The sequence below is a fragment of the Cimex lectularius genome, unplaced genomic scaffold, assembly GCF_000648675.2.
Source record: "Cimex lectularius strain Harlan isolate CLEC.00 unplaced genomic scaffold, Clec_2.1 scaffold57, whole genome shotgun sequence".
Classification (NCBI taxonomy): Eukaryota; Metazoa; Arthropoda; class Insecta; order Hemiptera; family Cimicidae; genus Cimex; species Cimex lectularius.
In genome coordinates this window covers 474332-501891 of record NW_019392642.1, presented here as the reverse complement: position 1 = coordinate 501891, position 27560 = coordinate 474332, and the positions used below count along the sequence as shown (strand labels likewise).

The 27560-nt window shown below is 33.3% G+C and overlaps 1 protein-coding gene across 1 annotated transcript; it reads left to right on the top strand.

Moving 5' to 3' along the window:
- The first annotated feature begins 235 nt into the window (after positions 1–235).
- LOC106662006 (facilitated trehalose transporter Tret1-2 homolog) lies at positions 236–26761 on the top strand. The gene is made up of 8 exons (XM_014385800.2): positions 236–331; positions 19684–19831; positions 21443–21575; positions 24317–24502; positions 24729–24827; positions 24897–25306; positions 25373–25559; positions 26172–26761. Exons 1-8 carry the CDS (start codon positions 321–323, stop codon positions 26567–26569), a joined length of 1572 nt encoding a protein of 523 aa, XP_014241286.1. The 5' UTR covers positions 236–320; the 3' UTR covers positions 26570–26761.
- The last annotated feature ends 799 nt before the right edge of the window (positions 26762–27560 follow it).

The window sequence follows — 27560 nt, the reverse complement described above, 5'->3', positions numbered from 1 at the left end:
GCAAAAAAATGTACACAGTCTTTGCCGAATCTTATCAGTCGGAATTTAAACAAAAGATTTTATTTTTTCGCTTTTTTCAACCTTCTGGCTTTCCTTTCCCTACAAATAAAACTAAGCAGGGGGTCATATTACAATCAGATGGTTCATTTAAAAAAAAAATCTGTGTGCATGCACAAAGCCATTAACGAAAGGGAGCGATAGCTACGCATGCGCCGTGACTTAGTTTATTGTCGCATGAAAAGCGGTTGGCATCGCTTTGCAGGTCAGTGTTCGCCTGTCTTTCACCCCTAGTATGTACGTTCTGCCTATCTGGTAACGTCATGACTCATGTGTGAGTACCTGCGTCTAGAACATTTCTCATTTATTTTCTACTATATGTAATACATCTGTAACGTACAATTGTGCATAAAGATATCTATCATGTTATTTCAGAGATTTGTATATTTAAAAATTGAGAAAATTTTGGGATGTAAGATTTTCGATTGTATGAAGCTGAATCCGCTGTAATGTTAAGATATGCGATATTATCTTTATTTTATTTTATTTATTTATTTTTATTGGAAAAACCGAGTATTCGTCGGGAAAAGGTTTGAAAATATATTTTCAATGGCGACGTTAAATTTACCCTTTAATTAAGATCATACATGCCTTGTGCATAAAACTTCGCATGGGATGTGGACGCGTTTCCAAGGCGACGGATCTGGCGAGAAATCCAGAACAGCTGATTCTCTCCAGACGCACCGTGCATTCTCTTTCCCAACAGGCTCGCCCTTAGCCCTGGCCATCGCCACCAGACTAAAAATCCACCTCTAGCTTCCATACTAATCTCATTATTATTACGATAATATATTTGCAGTTAAAGGGGTTCAACACACGTTCTGAGTCGGAGGAAGCTTATTTTTTTGATGAGATTAACAATGAAAATGAACTTTTGTTCAGCGTAAAAAAAATTGCAGAAATTTTTTAAAGTTTTAATTGGTTACACTAACCTCTGAGGAATTATCATTATAATACATGTTTATACAAATCATGTATATTAATTATTTGAAATCAAACACTTGCGATTTTTGTCAATTTGTGGCTAAAGAAAATAATAGTAACCAGGCTGTGTAAATAAGAATCGTCTGAAAACAATTATTTTTCATTTGATGTATGTAATTTTATTGTTTGGTCGTTTACGATCCTCGATGTTTCAGGCCGACCAGTGAAGATGGCTAGAAGCCAAAACTGGCCTAGCCGAAATGATCGGAAATGACCAAATTAGTTTGATCGCCACACAGACCAAGGGGAAATGTCGGAATTAAGTTTTGTTTGTACGTTTCTTTTTGGACGTTTCGTTTATCTGTCATTACATCTTTCCTCCCTAGGCCTGAATCCACGGCTGGAATTGAACTTCTTCAATATCTTTCTTAAATATCATATTTATAATCAAAGGACTTTTAACAGTCGATGCATTTCACACGTCTGAGTTTAAAGCCCTTACATCATCGATTCACTCTTATCGCACAGTCGGAAGGAGCTTTGTTCTCGATGAATTACGATTACATACAATATAATTTATATTCATTATTTTAAGTTACTCGCCTTTATTTGTCGTGGTCACTAGTAGTGCTCAAATATTTGGTCATTCGGTCGTGTTGAGGTGCTTCTGACATTTCAACGTTCAATATAAAACCAAGAGTTTGATCATGGAAATAACAGACAAAAAACTACAAATCAAAAATTAACTCCAAAATATACTTAAAAACATACAGACTCATATTTTGTTCTTTATTTAAACTATAATAATAATAAATAATTAAACTTCTTTTAATGAAAAACAAATTGAACGAGATCGGATTTTAATTTTAAAATATTTAATTATGATGGTTTGAAAGAAAATTGACCCAAAACGGCGGAAAATCACTTAGTAGTAGAATAAATTTAACTAACAATTTATTGCCTGGTTTTGCTCTTAATGCGTTATTAACCAGGTAATAAATTATTAGTTAAATTTTAAACTATCATTAATTGATTTTCCAGTGCTTTGGTGAATTTTATTTCAAACATAATAACTAAATTTCCGATTTCGTTTAATTCGGCTAACATTAAGTATGTTGTAATTAATATAACAACAAAAATACATATGCACTGACGGGCAAAAGATTCCACCCAATTGATTTTTTTCTCGATAAAAGAAAATTCTGCCCCTAATTTGTCTCATGTTTTTACCAATAAATTATTGTTTATCTATGTTTTAAATTGGGAATATCAATTAGAGAGAGGTAAACGCATTTAATACTTAATTCAAAACAAGGATGAAGGATTTTTCAGTGTTTATTTTTTACGGAATTTAAAATGTTTATTCAGTCTCATTTGAATTCAGTAGCAATAAACTGTTCATCTTTGTTTTCTTAGTTTCAATTTTTAAACTTAAAAAAGCCACTTAGTGCTGAGGATGTTGTGCGTGTTGTGGCACTTGTTGATGATGGACGTTCCATCAGGTAAGCGGCTATTGCCATGGGAGTTCCCTACGAAACTCTGCGAGACGCCATTAGATGTTTTCGAGAAATTGGGTCCTACCATAGAAGGCCCGATAGGGTAAAAGAACCACAGGACGACAGTTTTTTGAGAATTTCGCGAAATCGGCACCTTACTGTTGTTCAAGCGATTCATCAGCTCCAGGAAGTTCGAGGAGTCCAAATTTCTGAATGCACTGCTCGAAGAAGATGAAATCTGTATGGACTGATGGCTTTTCACCCCGGAAGAGGGCCAAAATAACCAGAACACACAGATCGCATTTGCTCGAGAACATCGCCATTGGTCTTTGAACGATTGGTCTCCTGTACTTTTTACAGATTTATGTAGATTTGCTCTATGATCTCCAAATGGCCGTGAAAGTGTGTGGAGAAGGCGAAATTTTTGTTTGAGAAGCTTGTAATTTTTCCCCGAGCCAACCTTTTCAACCCAGCTCAGTGATGTCGTGGGCGGGAATTTCAATGGAGAGTCGCAAAGAGTTGGTTATTGTTAGTAGATGGTCTTTGACAGAACCACAAGAATATGATTTCAATCTAAGGTCTTGGTTGAGATGAAAAAGCAACTATCTAGAACGGGTTTCGAACACGCGACCTTCGGCTCAATACGCCGCTGCTCTAACTACTTGACCTATCGAAGGTCGTGGGTTCGAATCCCGCCTGAGACACTTGTTTTTTCATCTCATCCAAGACCTTAGATTGAAATTATAATTGATTTTAATAAAAAATTTAAGCCTTTGCTTTTTAAGTTAATTTCTATAGATGATAATTTTTTTTAAGTTAAGTTTAAGTGTAATCATAATTGCATTTATTATTTTCATTTACGTAATGTATTTTTTTCATTTTCATTATGTATTACCTCTACTGTATATATGTAAATATACTTCAACTAGATGTAGGCCATGTTTTCATTTTTTTATGGTACCATTCCACAGATATTAATAATGTTATGTTGTGGATATGTTGGACAATTTAGGGTTGTGAGGATGTTTCACACCACTTCTTTGAGAGTTTTTTGCATGTTGCAACCGGTTTCGCCTTATTATTATTTCAATGTAGCATGACAAATAATTATGTTAATTGATTATTGTAGCGGCCTGATGATGTTTAATAATAAAGCGAAACCGGTTGCAACATCCAATAACTGTGTGAAACATAGTAACAACCCTAAATTGTCCGATAGATAATTTTGTTAAGTGTGCTATGATTTTATGTATTGTATTAAAATTGGTCAAAAAATCATAGTACGATGTAATTCTATCTGGGTCGCTCGCATATGAAAATGCATTAATTCGAAGATTTGAGTAATAGATGTCAAAACTGCATAATTGCGAGTAACCAGCTGCTGAGATTACCCTCAGTTTTAATGTTACACAAGAAGGGAATTACATTTACATAATTGCTTAGTATTTAACGAATAATTCTTGTTGTAACGTCTAAAAATTAATAGTTTGCAATAAACTACGTCGAATGATGTGAGCAAATGGGACACGATCAAACCGAGAATGGACGATTAATACAACGGAAACACCGCACAGAATTACGATTGGAATGGGGCCACTTATTTAATGGATGATTGGCAAAATTAAATTGAAACTAAATGTGGCCCATTAACAGAATTCTCGTAAATATGAAAGTTACGAATACGAAAAACGAAATTTTGCTTATTTTCTGGGGGGGGGGGAATCGCTGACATAGTAACACTCTTAGGTTTCTTTCCTCGTCCATTTTTAATAAGAGTAGACAACTACACTCACACAAAATATATTTTTTTAACAATGTCCATCTTGCGCCTTATCGTGCATTTTTTATAAATAAAATTTGAAATCATTTTAAATTTAGCTGAATTGGCAATGTGGCTGGCCGCCCAGTGCCAAACACTTTAGACGCACAAGGCTGAATACCATGTGAAAGTCGTATTTTCAGGCATGCTCTATGCCACTTGTTTCGATTATCGGTTAGATTCGAATACGTGTTTGAGTGTTTCTATTTATTTTCCGACTTCATATGGGTAGTTTTTAACACTTGTTTTTATTCACTCACAGACAAAAAATTCCACCAAATTGATTTTTTTGTCATTTTCTCGATAATAGAAAATTCTGCCCTTAATTGGTCTCATTGTTTTTATCAATAAATATTTGTTTATGCAATGTTTTAAATTGGTAATATCAATTAGAGGGAAATCCAATCCTTAATCCAAAACAAGGATAAAGTATTTTTCAATATTTACTTCTACGGAATTTAAAATGTTTGTTCAGTCTCATTTGGATTCTGTAGCAATAAACTGTTTCGTTTTCATCTTTGTTTTCTTAATTTAAATTTTTAAACTTAAAAATGGCACTTAGGGCTGAGGATGTTGCGCGTGGTGTGGCAATTATTGTTGATGGGCGTTCCATCAGGTGTGCGACTGTTGCCATCAGAGTTCCCTACGAACTGAGAGACGAGTTTTCGAGAAACTGAGACCTTCGATAGACCACAATTCTGGACGCCCTAGGGTAACAGAACCACAGAAATGACCGTTTTTTGACTTTGAGAATTTGGCGAAACCGGCATCTTACTGTTGTTCAAGCGATTCATCAGCTCCAGGAATTTCGAGGTGTCCATATTTCTGAACGCACTGCTCGAAGAAGTTTAAATCAATATGGAGTGATGGCTTTTCACCCCGTAAGAGGGCCAAAATAACCAGAACACGGCTCGCATTTGCTCGAGAACAAAGCCATTGGTCATTGGACGATTGTCTGCTGTACTTTTTGCAGATGAGTGCAGATTTGCGTGAAAGTGTGTGGAGAAGGCGAAATTTTTGTTTGAGAAGCTTGTAATTTCTCATTTTTCATTTTTGAAATGAAAGGGACGACTGTGATTTTTTCCAAAGCTAACCTTTTCTACGTAGCTTAGTGATGGTGTGGGCGGGAATTTGAATGGAGAGTCCCACAGAGTCGGTTGTTATTCGTGGAGGTTCTTTGACGGCCATTAGCTATGTGGATGCAATTTTGGTACATCATGCTTAGCCTATCCTCGATAAAACCAGCGACAATCCTTATCTAATGCACGATAATACCCGTCCACGATAATGTCGCTAGCATTGTACAAACGTACCTTCACCATCATAACATCAGGGTTTTAGCGTGAAGAATGGGCTAACCTCCAACAAAGAGACATTTCCAAACTCGTAGAAACTATGCCGAGACGTCTTCGAGATGTAATCTAATTGTCTTTTTTTTTTTTTCATTTTCCTTAGCAATTTACTTTTATTTATTTATTTATTTTTTTTACTTTTGTTTAGACAGATACTCACAGATATTAAACTTTAAAAAACGTGAAACTTAGATTAATACATAAAAATACATAGAAATCAAGTTATATTACAAGTGGGTGGAATTTTTTGCCTGTCAGTCTATAATATCCATGAGCGATAATTTAATCCATGTAGTCGAATTGTAAAAGTGTATTAACATTATTATGTTAGTTCAATTACTTCATTTAATTTTATAAGAAAAAATAGATGTAATGTTCGGGATGTGTAAACTATTGCGCCCTTTGAGAGCTGTTATACCCATCGTTCTGTATTTATAGCACACTGGTGAATCCTAATTCATCAAGTAACTTGATTAGTAGACCTGGTTTCAGTGGGTGAACTTCTTCTACAGCGACATTATACATCCCAAAACACTTCCCCCTGTGCGGTGCCAGTTTGTTAATAGGTGTGTTGGGTCTCTCCTCTGCCTCTTTGTCGAATCTGCATGCGCCATGTTGTGTTACAATCAATCTTCTTTAGATGCTCATTCTGTCTGAAGTGTCCTGTTAGGTTAAAATTTGCTAGGTGGTTCTTACATTGTTTATGTCCAATAGTGAGTGAATTCCACTGTTTCTTCATTTTCCATTTGTCCTTTTCCCTTACGTACTCATTGAAACACCTAAGGCTCAGGACCAATCAGCGGTATGGCAGTCCTTTTCCTTGCAAGGGCGTCCGCTTTCTCGTTGGCCACTACTCCCTACATGTGCTGTGTAACTGCTGCTAATGTGCTACAGCTACCCAGAGGCTGACTGTTGTGCGTACCTAGGTTACCTACCTTTTGCAATACAACACCATGTTGAGCTAATGATGTTTTGAACTTAGTGCTTTTTGATGGCTGCTTGACTATCTGATATGATAGCTATATTATTTTATTTCACTTTGTTCAGGCAGAACTGGGAACATTGCATTCAATGCACGCCCAACTCCGAGGACTTCAATCTGGAAGATACTGGTGTATTATCTCATGGGTTTATAAGAAAAACCTAGAATTTATTGTTGAAAATAAAAAGGTTTTACACGAATACTATTTATTTGTTAAACGAATTAAAAACAATTGCCCTCGTTAAAAACGTTTTTAAAAATTGACGAGGCGTTAAATCAAATATGGGGATCCTTGTTAGTCTGACGTGAGATGACCCTGTCGTTTGTTGTCAGCAAGCAACGTTCTTCCACATAATGTGCACTTTTTTAAATTCGATTAATGTTTGAATGTAATAATTGCTAGTGATTTCTTTTTGGAAAAAACCAGGATCATATTTTCGTCGTATCGTTTCTTTTGTAGTAGATGTGACAGCGTGCTTATAAACTGGAAGGGATAGCGCATTTTTCAATTTTGCGTACAAACAATCTGTTTTCTACTGACTTTGGGATTATTTCATGAATCTCATTTGCCTAAATCATTATCGATTGAAATCTTTCAGATAGCCTATCTGTTTAGTCTCGGGAAAAATAAATAAATAAATTACAATTCATCGAGGCTAAAACGAAGTGAACGAATATATACGCTGGTAAACAGTACAAACTAACTAATAAACTATACTTGTAAAAACTGGGTGCAAACTTTGTGCCCAGATATGTCTGTCACTTCTGTATTTTATTTTTGTGTCTGTGACGTAAATGTAAAATAATCTTGTCAAATGTTGTAAGTGATAATATTTCCGCCGCCGAACATTTTTTTGTCTATCACTTTCACATAAAACAGATGTTTGTTAGAAGTCAATTTAAACTCTTCAGACAAGATTAATTTAAATTTAAATATTTAGCTTCCAATCATTTTGGTTTGCCTATCCTCAGCAGTTTTCCGTCTACATTATAGGTCTTTGCGTGCTCCCCGCCCAAGTGCACACCAACCCACCACTGAAAATGCGAGAAGCTGAAACGCGTTTGATATATCAAAACAAGCGAGTATTGACTTATAAAAATGATAGATGATGATAAAACCCTGAGGAATTCCTTCCCATTCATCAAGAACAGCCATATCCAATTCTTCCAGGGTGTTAGGACCGTCGTACTCGTCGCTTAAGTTGGTCCCAAATGTGCTCGATTGAGTTCAAATTTGGATTTCGAGCTGGCCACACCAATTCCAACCTCATTCAGGAAGTCATCCATAATACGTGCTCTATGGAGCTTGGCATTACCCTGCATTAGCTCTTGCGATGTGGGGGTGGCAAGTAACACTACATGTTTTTCAATTATGTCTTGAAAGTGCCTTTGAAGTTACACATCTTCCTCGCACAACGACTAATTCGGCGTCCAAGGAAATGCCACACCCCTCAATATCAATGCTCCATGGAATACCACCTGAGGAACCATACCATATGAAATTACGCCCCCCACGGGTCAACTCTCACCTCATCTGTAAAAAGAACTTGTCCACAATATTCCAATGACCAATTCACCCGTGCTAATTGAAGCCTGGCCATTTTCTGAGCTGAGGTAAGAAGAGGTCCACGAACAGGATATCGGGCCCTGAGGTTATTTTCATTGAGCCATCTTATTACAGACCTGGCGGAACTCATATTTCGGACTTATCAGATTTCCTATCTCATTTCCCTTAATGCTGCAGTTTCGTAGAGCCTGATGACGGATGAATCTACCGTCTCTCTCGTCTGTAGAGTTAGATCGATCCTGTCCTGGCCTTCTAGGTGACGCCCTGTTTCTGCAAAGCGCCGAAGAGCCTACTAGAGTGACTACTCAGTCTGCTGGCGATTTCGCGCTAGCTATCCTTCCTCTAATTATGTTATGACCTGACACTGTCAGGCCTGACTGGAGCCATCGAGAAAGGCTTAGTAATAAGAATAATATCAAATCAAATCGTCTAAGGAAAAAGATTAATTGAAAGTTATTTAGAAATAGTGAGATGCGGTCTGGTGTGATGTAGGTTTCAGAAAACCATTTTCTTTATCGTGCCAACATTTCGATCTTTATTGAGATCATCTTCAGGGCTGACACGCAAGAATGGCACAATTACACAGAAGATAAACACTTTGAGCCCTGAAGATGATCTCAATAAAGATCGAAACGTTGGCACGATAAAGAAAATGTTTTTCTGAAACCTACATCACACCACACCGCATCTCACGATTTCTAAATAATTATTGATTAACGGTCACTAATCACCACACATTAACTGAAAGATATCTTTAGGGGTAGCAGAATGGAAGGGCATAATGCTACTTTTTGTGCAAATGGGATTGATTAATCGGTACAAAAAGGAGGTAAACAAAGCATTATTTACTGTTTATTTTGACTAAGATAGCTCATAATTACCTCTTTCTGATGTAAAAGGGTAATGGATTTAATTTTAAACTAAATTTACTGAATGGTTCGTTAAATTCGTCCATCAGTGTGACCAAACTTGAAAACAATAAAAAGAAACGTGAGTTTACATTTAAATAAAGTTAAGCTGATGAATACTTAAATTTGGAATACGTGTTTATATAAATAAATATAAAACTATATAAATACACCAAAACCAATAAATAAGTAACTAATAGAACTAGTAAATAAATATATATTTTTATATTTATTTACTCATCCTCAATCATTTTTTCACCGCCTGTATTCCTACTTACCTTGACACACAATGCAAGCCCATGGCAATGGCACGGTTCTAACGATAAGCCCTATCCCAACAATATTCAAGCGCCCCATTCCTTCAAACCAATGTTCGAGAATAATAAAGCCAGCCAGGTGTCTTTTACCTTAAAAAGATCTATCTGGCACCCTGTTACCCTCAATAATCACTTTTCCCTTATCCAAACCGCTACCTACCTACGCTACCCCTGGTTCTATCTCGGCTGCACACTAGGTTGAAAATATTAGAACTAGATAGGCGACTAGTGAGATTTTTTTCTAAAATTAATAACAAAAATAAACTTACAAGACGATTTTAGGGTACTACCTAGTTGTAACCTAAACCGAATCTAAACATTTCAGTTAAAAACCATCACCCATGCCTCTTTCTACGTTTATTTTTTCTTTGACCAAACACTGCATAAAGACCTTGATATCCCTTTTATAAAAGAATTCGTCCAGTGATTCCGTAAACCACAAGCTTGTTTTTCTTTTGTCATTTTCCACAACCAAGAATTCCATGAACCCTCCACGAAAGCTGAAATTCACATATGTTCATGGCCACGAAATTCCTCATAAATAGCATAAAAATACGGAAAACTGATTTTAAAAATGAAATTAGAAAAAAAAAGTAAAATAGTGAATAACATAAATGAAAGGTTCACTAGAGTTCGTGGTCCGATTGACCAAATAACTTCTTTTCAATTAATTAATCTTTATGTAAGATTTTGGTTGAGATTAAAAAAAAAATGGCAAAAAGGAGGGAAAATTCTAAAGGTGGGTGTCCGAGTGGATCTAAGTCACGATAGCTCAAGTGGTAGAGCAGCGGTGTATTTAGCCGAAGGTCGTGGGTTCGAATCCCGCTCGTTACACTGACTTTTTTATCTCAACCATTACCTTACATAAAGTTTAATTAATTGAAAATAAATTAAAGGGTCCAAATATAAAACTGTTTACCAGTCTTTCAATTCCTCTCGAGGACTGAATAAATGAATATTAACAAATGTTGTATTTGTAATTACTAAATGAATGACTACTATTCTAAGTAAAATTATTAACATTATAAATGTGATTTGAGGAGGAAAAATACACTTTACTAACGGGGAAATGTATGTATTAAATTACATTTTATTCACTTATTTTGTTATTGATACAGTTTGTAGAGTTAACAAAGACGAAATTTCTTTTTGAAAAGAAATGTAAAGTAATACATACTCCAGGATAAAATCGGTTTGGCCGGAAATGTGCTCTGAATATCTACAGTCAGAACTGGTTCTGTCATAATTGCTGATAGCAAAAATTACAAACGGATCGATGTCTGAGCGAAAATCTCCCTTGCTTCATTTGAAATTTTCATCTGCTCCCAAGCCACTACACGTCCAGTCCCTTATGCAGGGGGAAAACTATTGATTTGTTCTGGTTTTTCGAGCTTCTACCCGTCGTGATTTCTTGTTAAAGCGTTTTGCAACGTTTCGGTTTTATTCCATGGAATTTTTTTTTAATAACAAGTGCACGTATATTAAATACTAATAAATGATTCTTGTGTGACAGCACTCATTTAGTTTGGTTATAATTAAGTGAGTACTAATAAGCCAAATTAATTCGGCCTTGGATCGTTGTAAACCCAGGCCGGCCAGAAGAGAATGAAATTCTAATTAAACAACTGATATTAAGCTAATTTTACTAACAGAAGTACTCTGGGGACAGGGTTGCCCACTGCAACTTCTCGTGTTACATAACCCTGTTAGGTTTTCATAGAAATGCTGACACGATTTCTCAGTCGTGTTCTTGCATATCAATGTGGAGTACATAATCATCCCTATATTGTTAAACTAGAACTATTTTTTTTCTTAACGCAAGATCGAATTTTAAGTTAATTGTACCTCAAGTTTCTGAGAAAATGTGAACAAATTAGATCAGTGGGATGTAATTGTTCACCATCAAACTATACCCATAGTTTGATTGAAGGGAGGACATAACAAGCCTGTTGGGTCTGTTGTTCCGGGGGGGGGGGGGTATAAAATTGCTAAGTATTATCGGTAACCAAATTATTTAAACTATAAACGAGATTTATAACCCAGTTATACAGTTGGTGGGTTGAATGGGCCTTTTCAACAATGCTTAGGTATCGAAGGTTTGCTTGTACCTTGTTTACAATCCCAGGTGCGTTTTAGAAGAAGTTTCACACATCAAGGAAGAATATAATATATATATTATTTACGCTACGTTGAAATTTCATCATAATCCTTATTTATTTCAAAGATTAAATTATTTTTGTACAGACCTCCAAAACGAACCTATGTATTTATTTCACCCTTGCGTATTTTCACTTTAAAATCGCTTTGTCCGTCTAAATCTTTGGAGGATTGTGACTAGCACTAAAACCGACTTCAAACCCTACCTTGGGTAATCCTATTTTTAAAAAAGATAGTTCCTACTCACAGTAAGTTGTTTTCCATCGATCCGGATTTCGAACCCCTTAGTTCATCATCAGGTTGAGGGATTTCTACAACCACGTCTCTCGACATGAATTGCAAAACTTTTGGTGGTTGTAGAAATCCTCTAGTGAGTAGGAACTATCTTTAAAAAAAAAAAAAGGGATTGAACACCGCACTCACTCCAACATTCACCAGACCTTGGGTATGACCTGACTCTCGTTTAACCTGAAACCGACACATACAAGTAAAGCGATGGGGGGACATGGTTAAGTGCAGTACTGTTTTAAAAAGTTTAGGGACACAATTAAAAATGAAAATCAATCGGTCTTAAAAATAAAAAACATTATTAATTCACCAACAATTACGTCCGATTTAACAGCATCTCTTCGGGGGCATCGGTGGCCGCAACATTTTAGGCGTTGACACGGCGCTCATCACTGTAAGGTAAAGGTCCCGGGTTCGAATCCAAAAACACCGGCACCCCGAGGGTTGATATAACCTCTGCTGTTGTGAACCCTCGTTAAAAAAAAAAAAAAAAAAAAAAAAAATCAGAGTCAATACTAATATTTTAGGGAAAGCTCTAGAAGATGTCTATGTTCAATTTATTCAAAGACGTATCGCAAGCCTTTTTACAAAGTTTGGCAGGAAGGTTTAATATATACAATACAAAACAATATGTTGAACTTTTGACCTCGCACCTTCTTAAAATTCCAAGTTAAACGAATACTCTGGTTTGTTTGAAACGAAGGTTGGCGTACCGCGAGATAGCATCCTCGGACCCGTGCTGTTCTTCCTCTAGACAAATGACATAGCTGCCCTCACAGTCGAAAAATGTACTCATGCATCCACAAACCGACTCCAAATGGGAGTCAACCATAGATAAATGGACAGATATTCGGGATGTCAAAATGATGACCAAAAATCCGTAAATGTACATTTCACAAGAAAATTAATCGTCTTCAATGTGGGGTAAAATATTTCCAACCAGAATCCAGTTAAATACACTGACAGGCAAAAAATTTCACCCAATTGTAATATAATTTGATTTGTATATATTTTGATACATTAAACAAAGTTTCCCGTTTTTTACCGTTTAATAATTGAGTCTTTGTCCGAAAAAGTTAAAAAAAGTAAATTTCTAAGGGAAAAAAGGCGGAGAGATAAAATTTGTCTCAATTTTTAGATTTTTAATTAACATTTCAATATCGTGTATTTCTCCTCTTGCCTTAATTATATCTCGAAGACGCCTCGGCATACTTTCTACCAGTCTGGAAATGTCTCTTTCCTGGAGGTTAGCGCATTCTTCACGAAGAATCCTTTCAAGATTGTGGGTGTATCAGGAAATGATGGACGTGCTCTTTTTTGTCTTTTGAGGTTTTCCCGTAGGGTTCAAGTCTGAAGAAGCTGGCCAGGCTAAGACCCTGAAGTTATGCTGCGACATATGGACGGGCATTACTGTGCATAAGAATAGGATTGTCTTGGTTGTTGTTCCAAAATTTCATCCACATAGCGAATGGACGTCAAAGACCCTCCACTAACAAAAACCAACTCTCTGCGACTCTCCATTGAGATTCCCGCCTACACGGCAACGTTGAAAAGGTTAGCTCTGGAAACAGGCGTACCTTCCATTTCGCCTTCTCCTCACTCTTTCACGCCCATCTGGAGATCGTAGAGCAAATCTACACTCATCCATAAAAAGTACAGCAGGCAGTCGTTTAAAGACCAATGGCAGTGTTCTCGAGCAAATGCAACTCTGTGTGTTTTGGTCAATTCTGGTTCTCTTACGGGGCGAAAAGCCATCATTCCATACTGATGTAATCTTCTTCGTGCAGTGCGTTCAGAAATTTGTACTCCTCGAACTTCCTGGAGCTGATGAATCGCTTGAACAACAGTAAGGTGCCAGTACGGTCATCCTGTGGTTCTGTTACCCTAGGCCATCCAGAACCAAGCCTTCTATGGTAGGACCCAGTTTCTCGAAAACGTTTAACGGCGTCGGCAGTGTTTCGTAGGAACTCCCATGGCAATAGCCGCGTACCTGATGGAAGTCCATCATCAATAAGTGTCACACCACGAGCAACATCCTCAGCACTAAGTGGCATTTTTAAGTTTAAAAATTGAAATTAAGAAAATATATGAAAACTAAACTGTTTATTGCTTCAGAACTCAAATGTAAACATTTTAAATTTCTTGAAAAGTAAACACTGAAACACTCTTTATCCTTGTTTTGGATTAAATGTGTTTACCTCTAATTGATATTACTGATTTAAAACAAATTAAGGGCCGAATTTTCTTTTATGGAGAAAATGAAAAAAAAATCAATTGAGTCGAATTTTTTTCCTGTCAGTGTATTTAGGCATAACAATAGATAAAAAATTACATTGGAAAGCACATACCAAAAAGAAAAGTAAACAACTTGATTTCAAATACAGTCAACTTTATTGGTTGCTTGGAAGAAATTCTTGGCTTTCGGTACGGAATGAATGAGTTTTAATTAAATATTGAAATCTGTATGGATGTATAGCATACAAGGACCAAAAGAAGCAATGCTATCATAATACAGTTTCAAAATAAATTTCTACTAAATATGGTAGATACTCCATGGTATGTAGCGACATACACGGAGATCTGAACATCCCGCTCATCGACACTGAGATCACTCGGTATGCTTATAAGCACTACGTCTCCAAAGCCACCAACACAGAGACCAGCCGACTCCTACGACTGAAGAGGACAAAGCCATGTTAGTTCTGTAAAAAGTTACGAGATGAACTCAACTATTATACTGCGACACTAATGAGTGAACTAAAGTGTATTTATTATTATTTCTAAATTAACCATTGTAAAATTAATAGAATTTGACCAGTTTTAATTAAAAAAACTGGACTGGAACTATGAGCCACCGCTAAACCAACCAATTTCCAATTACTTCATTAATACAATTAATAAATATTTTATCTTTAAAAATCTCGGATTAAATCATAATTACATAATAAAATTAAAGCAAGGCAAAATCATCGCGAAACAATTTGTTTTTCGTATGCTAAGTATGTCACCGATAATTTGTTTTTTAAAAACGCATACTTCACTTGTTTGAATATAAATTTACTCTCTTACGTTTTGTGGCTAATCTTATTAAATAAAGTCTTCCATCTCGCTGTTTACCTGTAATTTATCTCGTGTTAATTAATCTAGGTTAAACAATTTTTTAATCTTATTTTCACAAAAAATATTGAGGTATATATATCATTAATAATCCGGGTAAAAGGGGAAATTATTACATGCTTTTTATAATCCTACAATACGACGAGTCAACAAAATTATTGTTCTAAGGATTTTTTCCCCTTTTTAAAACTTGTAAGCATCGCATTAAGTTGTGGTCTAAGGTGTACTTATCAAAACATTAAAAACTATCTCTTACGGACTTTTGTTTTATCGTTTAAACCCATTAGTAATTTATTACCATAACGATGTGCTCAATGAAAAAAATTTAAAGAACGAAACAATGCTGTTGGCTGGTGGAGGAATATAAACAATGTAAAATTGCACTTCTTGGGAAAATTGATAATTTAATATTTATAAAAATATTTTATTAATTTTAGTGATTAATTAGGTACACAGTTTAGTCACAATCAAAAATGAAATATCTTTTTCCAATGTCTAATTTTCTATGAAAACCGAGCTCTCAGAGGCTTTATCTCAAGTTAGGAGCTCCTACAATGTCAACTTTGGTATGAAAACAAAGCTCCTAGGAACTTCCACGTGGTTGTTAAAATATAGGTCCTAGAGGCATCCTGTTATGTTAAAATACTAGCTTCAAAAGGATTCCAGGATCTCTCAAAGCATAGCTGTCACATCTTTCTCTGTTCTATGAAAAGCACCTGAAAGCTTTAAATTTCGGTGTGAGTATGGCTCCGAGAGAGATCATGTTCCATCTCAGTTGACCTACTACAGTTTCCACTTTTCTATGAAAGCCGATCCCAGAGGCATCTTGTTATCCGAAAATCCTAGCTCTTTTTGGGCTCAAAATTGAGCTCCTACAACTTTCACTTTTCTATGAAAAACATCTCCTGCATCTCAAAATCGGAGCTGCACTAGCTTCGTTGTTTTAGCAAATCCGACCTGCTACGAGACGTCAGGTTGTTAAATGAAAATATTGCTCCTAAGGGCATTCTGTTATCTTAAAATCCGAACTCCTGAAAGCTTTAAATTTCGGTATGCGAAGGGCTCCTTTTAGCTCCAGTCTTTTTATGAAAACCGAGCTCCTCGAAGCATCATATTTCAGAGTAAATAAGGCTCCCGGTAGCTTTGGTCTTTCTACGAGGTATTCTATAATCTCACAACCTGAGCTGAAATATAGTTTTGTTATCGGTTGCGTTTGATACCAAGGTGAATAACATTTTTGGGGGTTTCGTTCGATTCTTATAAGTGAAAAAATTCGATAATTTATAAGAGACTTTTTTTTGTAAAAATCTTCTCTCCTGGAATAATTATTTATTTTAAACTGGTTATTTATACAACTGCTGTATTCGAGCTTCTCTTGTTTTTGCATTCTTTGGTGTTTACGTTTAAATCGCTACATGCACGCAACCATCTTACACACGCAAAAAGCCATCACCTGGAACGTTTCCCATACATTTTAAGGTTGCCCTGATATCACTTTTATTGGCGTGCAAGAGAATATGAAATGTAGTAATTTTTTTTCAAAATTTACTACCTTTTTTTCTTACAGAATGCTCAAACAAAGAGTTATGTTTGAAATCAATCACACCTGGTTCAAACGAAACTGGGCGGACCAACGGTTTGTTTCAATTCGATGTTAACCAAAATTTGTTTTCTACCTTAAGGGCCTACATCTAGGGTGATACAGTTTAAAGAAGTTGATTCAAAATTGCCATTTCACAATTTTCATGAAGTTTGTGTAGTTATAAGTGTACGGATAAGTTTTAGAACTTAAGTGGACCAATCTAAAAGGAAATTCGGTGCTAAATCTAAAAATGGGGTCAAACGTTCGTAAAAGTTACGTTAGAGTGGAGAAAATTCAGGTTTTTCTTAAATAAACACTAAGCAATCGTAACTTTTGAACGGATAAGACCATAAGGTTTACGGCATTCTAATCTATTTTAGATGTACTGTCACCGAAAAAAAATTAACACGACCATATATAATAAAAAAATGTAAATTTCATCATTTGATTTTTTTCTCGGAAAAGCGAATTCAAGTTTTAAAACAGGTCTACTCATTGTCGATGTTGCATTGCATGCTGCCCCATCGTTCACATCACTGGTACCGTAATTTAATTCCAATTGGTAGAAAATGATGTTTATTAGGCCCTGTTTCGTGGTGTTGCAACACCTTTTTTTAAAATGATTTCCCACAATCGACCGGTGATGACGCCGAATCATTTTTCAAATGCTTCTTCATAACTCATTCTGTCACTTTTCTTTTCATCTCTTCTTCCTTTCATTATTTTCTATATTTTCATTTTGTTTCGGTTTTTCCTCACATTGCATGTAAATGTAACTATTTTTCAAGACTTCAACTGTGTTGCATGGTTTAAAATGGTTTTTAAAAAAAATTAGGAAATCTACAACAAAAAAATACCCATTTCTTGTTTATTAAGTATTTTCGTTAACTTTCTAGTTTCTATTTTAGTCGTTGCCTCATTGTGCAAAGTAATAAGGTTACGAAAACAAAAGCAGACTGAAAATGACTGGAGAAAACGGTCTTAAAATTACTGTAGAGTTTAAAAGAACCCGAATAAAAAAGTTCTTTTGGCTTGGACAAAGCGTCTCAGTATATCTAGTCAGTGATGTGCAGTATTAAAAATATTCCAATCAAATTGTTTTGCCCACACTACGGCTAACAAAAACTATCAAACAAATCAATTAATGACAGAACAGAATTTGGCACTGAATTAAGTACTCGTATTTAACAATATAATGTAACCAAAATGTGAAAACTGGCTGTAAACAATTAAGCATTGCGCATACAATAATTTTTTTAAGTTTTGATCCGGTGCTAATCTCTATTGGTAAGAGAAAAAGAACTATGCGTGGTATTAGAAGTTCAAAGACATAGGTTTTACTTTTTGAATATGTACAAAAATAAGTCTAGGGTAGAAATTCTTAATAAATATTCAGTTATTAATAATAGAATATGACTGGTTTTTCCGCCAATTGGACATAACAATGAAATATATTAATAACAATACTAAATAAATTATCTAAACACTTCAATAAAGAATAACTAACTTCATTTAATAAAGCAAGGGGGAACAATGAGGTTGGTGTGTCACGGATATGGACCAAACTTTTTTTTCTGATTCTTCACTCCAAAATATCCGAATTCTTAATAAATCGATTTAATCCGGTTAATGAAGCTTTTTTCAAAATATAATTTTAGACGCAATTAAATGAGCATAAATCGTTATTTAGAGATTAAAAGAATATAATTTTTGGTGTGTTAATTTCATTGTTGGTTAACATAAAAATAAAAATGTTCTATCTCGCAGAATATTCTAATTCAAAGATAAATCAACAAAATACGGGTTTTTTTTGCATATTTTAACAAACATTCTGTAAGGAAAATAAAGCAAAACTTGGATTTTTGACCTCATTGCCAAGATTCTATCGATATAAAACCTTTAGATCCAGATTTTAGTGGAAATCAGTGTAAATTAATTTTTTGACTCATAATTTCCTGGCTCACATTCCTAGTGAAGGGCAAACTTAATTTTTTTCAAAACATATGAGACCAATTTTCATGGTTGATAATTCGTTTTAAAGATATTGTCATATTCATTTTACAACTGTATCATACATTAAAATCAAACATTAAAAATTAAAATTAAATATTATTTCTATTTCAATACAAGGTCAATATCTTACAAATGATTTTGCTGTTTTGTGTATTTTCTTATAGAAATATTTCATATATTTTAGTGGTACTGTTTAATGTTTAAATAAGTTTAGCCATTTCAGTCAGATATTCTTATAACAAGTTCTCAAAAATCGGAAAAATTTTAGGGGTCAAAAAATTGATATATTTAAATTCAAACAAAAATTTATATTTAGCGGTCTCTAGTTGTGCTAAAACGAAATTTCATATTATTTTCGCAAAAAAAATTCATGACCTAGTTTATTTGAAAAATATCTGGTTTTTAGAAATCTTTTGGTTATTGATAAACTTTGATAACTTTTACTATATTAGTGTAGCAATTAAATTGCTGTAAAATGATATATTCACATAGTCGATTTGAACAAATAGAATGGCCAAATAAAAATATTAAAAGATGGAATATTTCCAACTTTAAACTTGGTGGCGAAACCAGTGCCTATTCTCAAGAAGTGGCAATGTCTGTCTGATATTTTGGAGTGTAGAATCGCCAAAGATAGTTTGGTCCAAATGGTACACCAACCCGGTTGTCCTCTTGTAAGCATGGACATGTGGAACTGAAAGACCCATTTGCTTTGACAAATCCATTCAACATTGATTTTTCTTCTTTTAGTACTTTTAGTTCCACACGTCCTTGCTTAGATTAAATGAAATACCAGCCCGAAAAAGAAGAAGAAGCCTTAGATTAATTAAAACTAACTTCATTTGTTGGGTGCTTTGGCATGAATACTAAAAAATGAAGTTCAATAAAATTTTATCAGGGGTTATGTAAAAACTTGTAATCTCTCTTTTTTTCTCGCGCCTATTGATTCATTAATATGATTGTGTTAATCTATTAAATGCAATTGTTCTTACAGAATAAATGTTACGATTATTGGTTATTACTAAAATGTTTCCTTTCTATCTATCTAATATTCAGTTTCTTCGGCAAATTTGAATTTTCAATAATTATGGTTCTTTATTTCAGAAATGATGGGGAGGCAGAAAAATGCCTGAAAGAGCCCAAAAAGGAAGAGGTAGAATCTGCGACCGAAGTTGCAGCTTCAATTTTTGATCTAAGATTTGATCCTTCGAATAAATCTAACAAAAACACACAAAAGAAATTGTATCCTCAGGTAAAACGTTTGTTCATTTTTGTAATTGTGTCTTGTTTGACTGCATAACAAAAGAGGTCTCAGTCCATTTTTTACTGTATATGTGTTTTTTTAAATATTACTATTAAAAAAATTACATATAAAATTCTTAAAAAACAATGTTTCGAAGTTCAATGTACAGCATTACTTTGTAATAATTCTTCTGCCAGTTCTGGCCGAGACATGTATAACAAAATCAGTTCTCTGCTAAAAATTAAGAACAATGGCGCTTTTGTTATACATATTTCGTTTTGCCGTATATTTAATTTGAAGACATTTAGTTTTGTTTATTTTACTTTATTTATTTATTTCTAAATAAGTTCCCTCTTATCTATAACATGGATTGTGTAAAAGGCCTTTCGCTTTCTCTGAGCTCATAAAACGTTGATAAAGGCCAAAAGATGTAGATAAGTAAAAAAGTAAGTTTTTTTTTTAAATCATAAGCAATTATTTTTAGTATCTTTAGCACTTTTTTCTTTTTGAAATATTTTTAATATTGTAAGCTTTTTTTAGTAATATTTTTAATCAAGCGGGCCACGAAAAATAGTGAATGTTTTTAATGTTTTAAGAAATATTTGTAACATTGCACTTTTTTAATAGTTTTAATATCGTAAGGTTTTTTTAAAGAAATATTTTTAATATCATACTTTTTTATAAATATTTTTACTATCGTAAGCATTTTTTCTTTTCAAAATATTTTTAATATTATAAGCTTTTTTTAAAGAAATATTTGTAATAAGGTTTTTTCAAGAAATATTTTTACTTTAGTACTTTTTTAGAAATTTTTTTTAATATCATAAGCAATTTTTTTAAATATTTTTAATGTTATAAGCAATTTTTTTTAACATATTGTTAATATCGTAAGGCTTTTTAAAAAAATATTTTTAATACTGTATGCAGTTTTTTTAATATCATAAGCATTTTTTTAGAAATATTTTTAATATCCAATTATTAATGTTATATTGTTTGTGAAAAAATAGTTCTATTTCTATTTCATATTATATTTTGTTTTTCTTTCCAAGACATTACCAGAAACAATTTTAAAGAAAATCGACACAACGAAAAACTATTTAACTGGTTCTGGTGTGAAATATTCCTTGAATAAAGGAAGTTTTCTATCGGGCGAGGAGTTTTTATTTTATTTTAATCACTTCTAATCTGTAGCTGTAGCACGAATCCGATTGTGAAAACAGTACTACTCCCACTAAAGGACAACCTTTACATCGTGTGATGCTTAAATTTGATGATTTATAAACTGTACAATTAAAAATAATATTATGAAAATGTATCCTTATTGTACCTACTTAAAAACTTAGCAGAATCAAAACTCTAGATAAAATTGACTCAGGTCAAATTCTGTTAATACCTCTTAGTTTTTATTTATGTGTAAATAAATGGTACTCATGAATATTTGTTGTCTCTACTTATAAGGTATATTGAGGTGGCAATAATTTCAATACATACCTTCAAAAACATACCAACTAAAATTTACTTTATCATCTGATTAACACTGTTTTTATTCAAAATATTAATTGTTTTGCTATATTAACATTCCTAAATAAATAACCTATTTTTTATTTTTTTTTTTTAAAGATTCTTGCCTGTATTGCAACCGCATCATTTCATCTACCAGTGGGGATTGTAGTCGCTTATTCTGCAATCCTTATTCCACAGCTTGAACACTCACAAGAAATCCCAGTTACAAAAGAGCAAACAGGATGGATTGGTAATTAATTAACCGCTTATTATTGATTTTTACGTTTATTTTTAAGAGGTGACTATTGTTAAATAGTAGATACCATGGATGGTATAGGGTTACAAGAAAATTTGCAATTTACAAAATGTACAAAATGACCCTTTTATTTATTTATTTTAATATAAAAATTTGTAGAATGAACATTTTCCTATGTTAAATAATTAAATAATTATTGATTGTACATAAATAAGTGTATTTTACTTTTAATCCGTTGTCAATGCTTGCCTTATTTACCAATAACAATGATAATATTAATCCATATACATTTAGCAGTCACAATTGACCATATTAATTATTTGAATTAATTATACTTTTAATCTAAGGACTTGGTTAAGATAAAAAGCAAGTCTTTAGATTAAAAGTATAATTATTAAAACAATGATAATTATAAATTTGTCAGTACCTTTATTGCCAAATCATCATGGTAACAGCATTTTGATTTTTGGATTGATCAAGCAATAAAAAACGTTTAAACTCCATACTTCTCAGCAATACTTAATTATAACATATTAGTTTAATACTACATATAGGATCATTAGTCAATTTTGTGCAATAAAATATTTTTTTTTAGAGTTGCTAGTTCAAGTTTACTCTTAATAAATTATTATCGCATATTACTATGACAATATCTCTTCTTTTGCATTAGTCACATCGTTAATGTAACTAACTACTTTTACTAGTAGAGGATACAATCAAAATCCCATTTTATTTTTATTATGATTATTTATTTTATGAAAAACTATTCTTATCATTCAACTAAGATTTATGTTTGTTTTGCATTGTTATTGTCTCTCTAATTTTCCTTATTCGCAATACTCGAGGTAAACTTTTGTTTTCTATTTTCTTCTTGCATTCTAAGGTCGGTTATCTAATTCCAAATATAAAAAATTTATATTAGAGCCTTTGTATTCCAAGTAATTTTTAGTGTAAATTGCCTTGCAAGCCAAGTAGGCGAAGGTAGAATTTTAACAACTGAATTTATTTAAGTCCCCATAGTTTAATTTGTTGTATTTCAGCAATATAAAGTTGTAATTTTTTTTTTTAACTGCAGTTACATTTTTAAACTAGGTTTAAAAATCTACTTGTTAGCAAAGGGTTCGCCCAAGGAATTATGTATTTATGGACATTATGACATGTATTATTTCTAAACAAGTAATTCAAGCACATCACCACACAACTGAATTTCACAAGAATCTTGCAATAATTTAACCTCATTGAAAAAAATTTAAATTTAACTTTTCATTTCATTATTTGGTTGTTACTGATAATTTTGGTTTGCCTATATAAATAAACCAAATTACAGGTTCATCACCCCAGAGACTAGACAGAGAAATCTGACAATTTTCTTGTTTTGTTGTAGGTTGTTATTAGTCACATGAGACTTCAAGGATTTGTTTAATAGCAAACCAAAAATATTATGTCCTTCATGTTCCTGAAGTATGGGGTGATTGCGGTGTGACATGTTAAAATCATTTATGTTATCTATGCCTAACATTAACGCTCACACTGCTGTCGGTAAAAAAATAATGTGTACAGCCGTCTTGTTAGACCCAATATTTTTTCAACTGAAAAACCACAAAAATAAGGCGTATTATAATGTTTATTTATGTAGTATTTACATAGGTAACTTATAAATAAAAATTTTCAAGCGTATGCTGAAATTTACATTATATAATTTTACAAAAAAAATTCATGTGATGAAATTTTATTTTACTTTATTTTTTGTTATCACTGAATGCTTATCACATAAAAATTTATCACATCTGGTAAATTATTTATTGTCATTAATATCAGAGCAAAGAAAATAAAAAACCAGGACAATAGATTAAAAGTAAGGGGTATGAGTAGTAGGGCTAACCGTAGTCTTGGTTGAGTTGAAACAGCTAGTGCCACAAGCGGGATTCGAACCCACGACCTTTGAATTGTGCCTTATATTAAAAACTGTACTTGAAAATAACTGAAAACCAAATAAATATAACGTGGACTGGATTGGCAGGTCTAAATTGACTCAGGCATCTTTCTGTCTATAGAATGAGCTACAATTACATTTTGGTTCAAAATTTTCAAAGAAAATTACTTTCAGAAGAACAATTACTAATAGAAGTTCTAATAATTAGAACAATAGACAATTACGAAGAGACTGGATAAGAATAGACTGGAGGTAGTATATTTATAAAATAGACAGCACAAGTTAAAAAGTTATTCTGCGGGTCTTTCAAGAATCACAAACGGCGGTGCGAGTGTTAACATTTAGCCTCCAAGACTGCATAACATTTGAAAATGAAGATATTTTCTTGCTATATTTTTTTTATTTATGCATGCTACTTTTTTCTTTCCTCTAGTGTGCAGGGTGTGTCTGACTATAACAATAATAATACAGTTTGCTCTTAGTCATTGAGGTAAAAATCATTCACTAAAACAAATAACAAATAAACCAAATCCTTTTTCATCTATTGAATTGATATACTCACTCCATCATAACCATTTTTAATTAATAACTTTAATTGAAATTCACATTAGTAAACCCGTCTTGAACAGAAATAAATAAAGCAATTCAAGCCAGCGACTACCTGTATAAGAAAGTATAAAACCAAAAGAAGACAAGCAATGCTTTATATTAAATTGATTCACTGGTTAATTTACAAATTACATATGTCAAACCATATAATTCATAAAATGAAGTGTTATATCCCAGAATTGTTATTTTCCAGCAAGCCTGCCTGTCATGGTAGTGCCTATCGGAGCTCTACTCACTGGCCTATGTATGGACAAAATCGGAAGGCTTAACACGATAAGAGTTGCCTGTGTTCCTTACATTATCGGATGGATTTTAATTGCCCTTGCGGACAACATATGGATGTTATATATAGGAAGGTTTCTCACTGGATTTACTCTTGGTTTGTATAGCCTTTTTATACAATAAATAATAAATTTATAATTCTCACCAACACCTCTCCTCCTAATAATTTTAGCTCTATTTATTTCTTGGTCTAAATAATAGTGTATTACTTTTATTGTTAGTAAGAATGTAAGCATTTTTATATTTTGTATATCTGCTTATAATAAAATATTTTATAATACAGCTTTATAATAATACAAATTTTAAGTGTAATTCTATTTCAGCAATGGGTCCAAGTCCAGCTATCGTTTATATCACAGAAGTGGCAAGACCTGATCTGAGAGGATCTCTCATTTGTACGGGACCATCTATGACAAGTTTTGGTAAAAAATAAATTAAAAAATAATAAATTTTACTTTATTTATTGTCATTACATGATAGTTCATTTTTAGGGATGTTGTTAATTTACATAAAGGGAGCAATGCTGTATTGGCGAACAGTTGCATGGTTGGGCATTGCCTACTGTATACTTCCGATATTATTTATGTTTTTATGGGCTCCAGAAAGCCCAGTATGGCTGCTTTCAAAAGGAAAAAAAGAAAAGGCTCTGAAAAGCTTTAAATTCTTAGCACGAGCTGATGAAGACGATGGAATTGCCGAACGACAAGTTGCATCCGTTTTAAAAGAGATAGTTTCCAAGAGAGCAAACGTGGATAAAGAAGATCCATTGATTACTAGGTTTGTCCAAGGTTTCAAAAAGCCAACAGGGTATAAACCCCTGTTCATCCTCGTTATGCTATTTTTCTTCCAACAGTATGCAGGGATATATATCACAATATTTTATGCTGTCACATTCTTTGAGGTAAAGTTTTTTTATTTATATTACTTTTATATTTTTATGAAATATAGTTTTTTTTTTGTATTTTAGGAAGTTAACAGTGGTTTGGATCCATATGTATGCACAATAATGATTGGTTTGATTCGCATGTTAGTTGGTCTTGTGACATCAGTTCTACTTAAAAGATACGGAAGAAGGATTTTATGCATATCCAGTGGCCTTGGAATGACTGTGATGCTAACGATTTCTGCTTATTATACAAGACTGATAGCTATAGGTACACACACTTTATATCGGATCAACAAAAATGGCCCTCAAATATAAATTATTCTCAAACATGACCTGTAAATTCATAATTTCAAAATTCCTAAAACCATAAGTTTCAAGTTAAGAATAAACGTTTATTTTTATTCTTTTTATTCCAATTAATTATTCTTTTTATCTAACGTTTTTGGTTGAGATAAAAAATTAGTGTCACAAGCGGGATTCAAACCCACGACCTTCATCTCACCTCCAACCATTAAAATTTTCCCTCTTTTTGCCATGTTTTCATTTAGGTTGAGATGGGGAGTTGGTGTCCGAGTGGATCAAAGTCACAATAGCTGAAGTGGTTAGAGCAGCAGCGTATTGAGCCTAAGGTCATGGGTTCGAATCCCACTCGTGATTCTTTTTTGAAATCCCTCCCTTATTTTTTCTGATTTTTCATCTCAACCAAAAACCCTAGACAAAAATAATAATTAATATGGTCAATTATGACCACAAAACAAATATGGGTTTATTTATTTTTTTTTTTTTACCTTTTAAATAGCAACTGAGTGTTTTCTTTCAAATTGGCCTGATTCCTAATCATTTCTTAATATAAATTGAATTATTTTTTGTCTGTTTTTAGGTGAATTATCGTCAAGTTGGATTCCTGTAGCCTGTATGTTGATGTACATGTCTCTGAGTGTAATCGGTTTGATGTCAATTCCATGGACGATGACTGCTGAATTGTTTCCATTGGAAATACGAGGGCTGGCCCAAGGCCTTGTAGTATCTCTTGCTCATGTAATTATGTTTTCAGCATTAAAAATTTATAGAACGTTGCCAGATCTGCTTGGAGGGTCCTGGGGTGTCCAGTTGCTCTTTGCTTGTATGTCTCTAGGATCTGTACTATTTGTGTACATCTTTTTACCAGAGACCCACATGAAAAAACTGTCTGATATTCAGAATTATTTCAATTACAATACTATATACCTCAGAGCAAAGAGACATTCAACAAATAACAATGGATCACATGTGATATAGAAGTTATTTTTGTACTGATTTATCTTTGATTGATAATTAATTCAATTATAAATGTACTTATATATTCAAAGACCCCATCAATACTCACGAGTATCATTAACAATTTTAACTCATGTCATTTAAAAGGGACCTGAAATTTTTATGCTAAAAAAATTAATTAAAATAAATACGAAATTATTTTATTGTATCAGAATAAATACATTTTATTTCAAAACTGGTTTTCTTTTCATTAATAATAATCCATTATGTTTAGTGGTCTAATTGACCAAATTACTTCTTTCAATTAATTATTCTTTTTATGTAAGGTCTTGGTTGAAATGAAATAATAATAATTTTTATCTCTGCTTGCATTAAAAAAAAAGACTTGATCTACACTGCAGGAGCAGATTACAAGAATTAAAAGAATTGCTTTCGTTGAAGCTCAAAAATTCACCAGTGGGCTTCACTGCTCCCTTATTTTTCATTGCACTCTCATACCATCACGAAAAAGCTGGTATTTGGTTGATGAGTGAACCCCCTGCTAGTTTTATATCATGTTGTTTTTTGTTTTTTTCTTTTTAAATAAGTCAAAAAGAGCAACTCCAAGTAATAAGCTAGACAACTTCTGCACCTCTCGATTTTTGGCAGGCAAAAAATAATTTGTACACTACTCCAATGCTTCGTTGAAAACAATATTTTCCATGCAGTTTTCTTTTAATTTGCGTTTATTTCAATGTTAATCTTTGCCATACATCTGAACAGGGTTGTAAAATTGTCCATGTACTGTAAACAATGTGTTTTTTGAATTTATAATCAAACATATTTTCTCAAAACTTAGTCCTTGTGACTTATTTATGGTCATAACAAATTCTAGAAGACTGGGAATTGCAACTGTTTCAAAACAAAAGGCATTTCTCCCCATGTCTAAATATATTCGAGGGATATGCACATCTCCCTTTTTACTCTCAGTTAATATTTCGCAGTGTATTATCGTCCTATCAATTTTTCCCAT